The sequence below is a fragment of the Enhydra lutris genome, unplaced genomic scaffold (genome assembly GCF_002288905.1).
Source record: "Enhydra lutris kenyoni isolate GAN:26980312 unplaced genomic scaffold, ASM228890v2 scaffoldscaffold7, whole genome shotgun sequence".
Taxonomy (NCBI): domain Eukaryota; kingdom Metazoa; phylum Chordata; class Mammalia; order Carnivora; family Mustelidae; genus Enhydra; species Enhydra lutris.
This window is the reverse complement of record NW_019154091.1, coordinates 29,161,156-29,165,493: the sequence shown is the minus strand read 5'-3', so window position 1 is coordinate 29,165,493 and position 4,338 is coordinate 29,161,156. Positions and strand designations below refer to the sequence as shown.

At 36.2% G+C, this 4,338-nt stretch overlaps 1 protein-coding gene across 2 annotated transcripts in view; it reads left to right on the top strand.

Annotated features, from left to right (window-relative positions):
- Window positions 1–1,190, top strand: part of LOC111142068 (transmembrane protein 19) — a 16,612-nt gene extending 15,422 nt beyond the window's left edge. For both annotated transcript variants that reach the window (XM_022495016.1, XM_022495017.1), the window contains one exon: window positions 633–1,190. In XM_022495016.1, the coding sequence (XP_022350724.1) occupies window positions 633–796 (164 nt within the window). In that variant the 3' untranslated portion in view covers window positions 797–1,190. The remainder of the gene's footprint in view (window positions 1–632) is intronic.
- Window positions 1,191–4,338: the final 3,148 nt, after the last annotated feature.

The window sequence follows — 4,338 nt, the reverse complement described above, 5'->3', positions numbered from 1 at the left end:
ACACACACACACACACACACACACACACACACACACACACACACACACATTCTCTCTCTCTCTCTCTCTCTCCTTCCCTCTATGTTTTTGGGTTTTTCTGTTTGTTTGTTTGTTTATTTAGGAGCCTAGGTTTTATTCTACACTGGGCCCTAACTGGGGAAGTTTCTGATCATGTTGAGTGGATTGAAAAAATTAATGTGGGCTGTAGGAAAGGTTAATTCCTTCAGTAAATTCTTTGTATGCCTCCTTTGTGCTGGCACCACGCTGGGTCCTGGGTTTCCATTGCAGAGGCTAAATACGTGATTCCTATTCTCAAAGATCTCGCAGGTTGGTCTTGGAGACCTAGTCTTCTAGTTTCATGCTACCTCTGCTTTTAATGTTCTTCCTTCTTCCAGTGAAGGAATTCCAGCAGTGTTGAGAAAACGGTATTGAGGTGTACTAAAACTCACATTTCAAAAAAAGTCCTTGGTAATCAAGGGTTCCATATCTCTCACCTTATAATTATCCACTGAAGTCAATTTATAAGTGGTTGAGACTTTTTCAAAGATTATATTCTTTGGAGGAGAAAAGCTAATTTGTTTTAAATCAAGTCATTTGGATTTTTCACCTCACTTGCTTCTTTTCCACTCCAGGTTTAGATGAAAGCACTGGCATGGTGGTCAGTAGCCCAGTGAATGACGTGAAGTACATAGCAGGGAAACCGATTCTTGATAACAACGCAGTGAATCTGTTTTCTTCTGTCCTCATTGCCCTCTTACTCCCAACTGCTGCTTGGGGGTTTTGGCCCAGGGAGTGAACTTCTTTTCATTTACAAAGGTTGAAACTGTGGTAAATTCAGCTAAACTTGCAATCCCAAGTTTCATCCCTAAGAAGAATAATTGTAATTGGCAAAGAGAAAATACTGGCTCTTCCCATATTCGTTGTGATGAGATTTCACATTTTTTCTCTCATTAATTGCCTTGAAACAGCAAACCTCTTTGTAGTGAAAGATAAGTGTACATAGAACTTACTTTTATTTTTCTTCTGCTAAATAGAGCTTCTTGAGCAATGAAGCTCTGATGGCCCTAAATATTGCTGTATGTTGGCCTAAAAGTGTAATGCCACTTGTGCCAGTTGCCCAAATTTTAGTTTTGGGTGGTTTAAATTGATGTGTGTGGAAGCCTGAATAAATATACTCCTCATTTCCTCCATTATTTGCCATTTCCAGTTGTGAAAAGTGTGGAGTATGGTTCTTAGGGAGCTACTCCACATGTGTTCTTCCTTCCTCAGGGTTAGTAATGAAAAAAAAGTAAATGTCTTTTTCATATGACCATTAGAATGCATGAAAAAAATTATTTTTAAGTAAAAGTAAAAGAGATTTATCTTCTGTCCATAAAATGTGCACCTTACTTATATTTTAGTTGATTTTTGAGCAGACATTATCTTGAATTTAATATTTTTTAATAGATTTTCTAGTTGTCTTTGAAATTTATATAGAAATCTGTTTTACTTTGGCACCCTGAACAGTTAGAGTCACTGGAAAACTATCGTAATTATTTTTTTATTTGCTACCTATAATTGATTGGAAGATGCTATGATTTCCTATTCTGTGCTGAAGTTATGTTCTCCTGTACAATAATAGACTCAACTAAAATGAATTCTACTTTTCTGTTTTATCCTTCACTATGATTTACTGTATGCTAAAGGAGTTTGAAATGGTGTGGATTATTTTGCTGAAAGTATTTAAAAATATTTCTCATGTGATTTCCATACACCCCCCCCCCATACTTTTTTGCATTGAAATTGAAACTGAAGAGAGATTCCATGAATAAGCCACCATTATTAAGAGTGGATAAAGCTTAGATTTCTTTACTGGTGACTCTACTACAGTGATAATTGAGAACTGAGTTGATTCCGGAAAAAAGAAAGAAAAAAACAGTTGACACACTTAATCCTTAATCCAGGCAACAGAGAGGGTCTCAATCATTGGTTTTCACCTTTGGGTATACTTTGGAATCACCTGAGTATCTTTTCCTGGGCTTCACTTCGAAGGATTCCAATTTACCTGTTCTGGGTTAGAGCCTGGGTATTAGCACTTTTTAATAAGAGTTCTTGCTGCTGCACATGAGAATCATCTAGGGTGTTTTTTGTTTTTTTAAGATTTTTTTTTTTAAAGTAATCTATACATTCAGCGTGAAGCTTGAAATTACAACCTCAAGATCAAGAGTTGCATGCTCTACTAAGCCAACCAGGGTAGGGCATTTTTAAAAACACTTGCCAAGGCCCCTCCCTAGATCAAGTAAATCAGAATATCTGAAGGTGAGGCTCATGCATAGGTTATTTCTAGAAAGCTCTCCAGGAGATTCGAATTTTAAACAGGTTGAGAACTACTAAATCAGAATGGCCTAAAGCACTATGCATAAAAGAAGCTTCAAAAGAGTGGGACTTTGCATTTTATGCAGGCAGTATTAGTAGCACTGCTGTATGCTGTCTTTATACAGTAAATCTTCTAATAATTATACCGTGTCTTATAGCTACATCACTTACCAGCTCATTCCTGTGTTAGTTTTCGATGCAGCCTGTTTATTCCTGTAGCTGTTCCAATATGCCTTTTCTCTTTTCCTGGTGACTCATCCTCATGACATACCATGGAATAAAAATATTTTTTGCAACCATCTTTGGGTTTGATAAAATCACCATATCATTAACAGGTTAGGGAAATACTGCTTGACAAGCCTTTATTTGAAACCTAGGGCTAATTGTGTTTTGAAATCAAAATTTTCAGATTTTAGAACACTAATAGAGTACATATATTTTCCTCAAATTCTCAAAAGAGTCTAAGATAGCAGCCATTCTCAAATACACTAATATTTCTATGGTGAATGTATGAATAGCACCACTAAGTGTGATAACTGAAGACTATAAAGAGCCTCAGGTCAGGTCAGTTTTGTCACCAAATTTAGGAAGAAACTTTCTGTTTGCAGAGCTTTTTTTGGATATGAGAATTATAGATAAGGAATTGTGGCTCTTTTTGCTTTTAATCTTAGCTGTATTTTATTGTAACATTCTTTGTAAGTGGATATTTAACTAGTTCATTCTATTCTTCCTCTTTACTGAGTGAACAGTTTATTTTAAAAACACTTTCATAGGGGCGCCTGGGTGGCTCAGTGGGTTAAGCCTCTGCCTTGGGCTCAGGTCACGATCTCAGGGTCCTAGGATCAAGCCCCACATTGGGCTTTCTGCTCAGCAGGGAGCCTGCTTTCCCTTCTCTCTCTGCCTGCCTCTCTGCCTGCTTGTGATCTCTCTGTCAAATAAATAAAATCTGTAAAAAAAAAAAAAAAAAAACACTTTCATAGAATTCCATATAAAAGTATAATAAAAAAAAATGTACTGCCTACCTCGGAAGCTTAAAGGTGTACATACCATTTCTTAAAACACTATTATGCAGTAGAGGAGAGGAAGGTGTATGTGGCCCAAGGCTTTTGAAGCTTTTGAAGGAGACCTGAAAATTTAAAGGAGTGGCATTTGAGGACTCATCAGTGGAGGTACCAGGAGAACAATGAATTGATACAATCGGTAATTCCATTCTTTGCTTTTCTCATTACTTGGGTTATGTATGCCTCAGCCAAGCTGAATATATTTTTCTTGTTTCTAACTCCTACCTATGTAGGGTGCTGGCTTCAGAAATGCCAACCCCATCCCAATTAGATAAAGACCTAGTATAGAAAAAAATCATGCAAAAATCATAAACTTTGCCTCATTCCTGTAGCATTAACAGATGCTCCCTGTTATGCAGTAGGTATACTGGAGCCCAATCATCTGATGTCCCTGGTGTTTCATCTGCTGTTCTGATGTCATCACAATGAGAAAAAAAGTGTTGTAGCCATCAAGTTTCAGGTGAATTATATATGCTTTAAAGATGAAAACAAAATTATGCAACTAAATTATTTAATCTCCTAATGGAGTATCTGTTGCTATAATTCCAAATGGTCCTGAATATTTTAAAAATATGTAGATGTCCAATATATGTTTGTTAAATTAAGTTGTTTGACTGTAAACAGTGTTTTAAGAGTCACTCAAAGTTAATAATCAGGAACATTTTTCTGGAGGAAAATAAAAAATAAAAAAACAGTTTGGCTACCTGAATTTCTGAGGACTGTGATGATTCCAACATTTCTCAATCATGTGATACACTATTAATGGTTCTGGAACTAATAAGTCAGGAAATGATAGTAAGGGCAAGGCTCCTAAAATTGTTTTCTCTGCCAAACTAGACATGTTAACTGTCATTCATCACCCCCTTCAAAATTTTATACATGTGGTAACCCTTTTATGTTTGGATTTTTTTTTCTTTTTGTT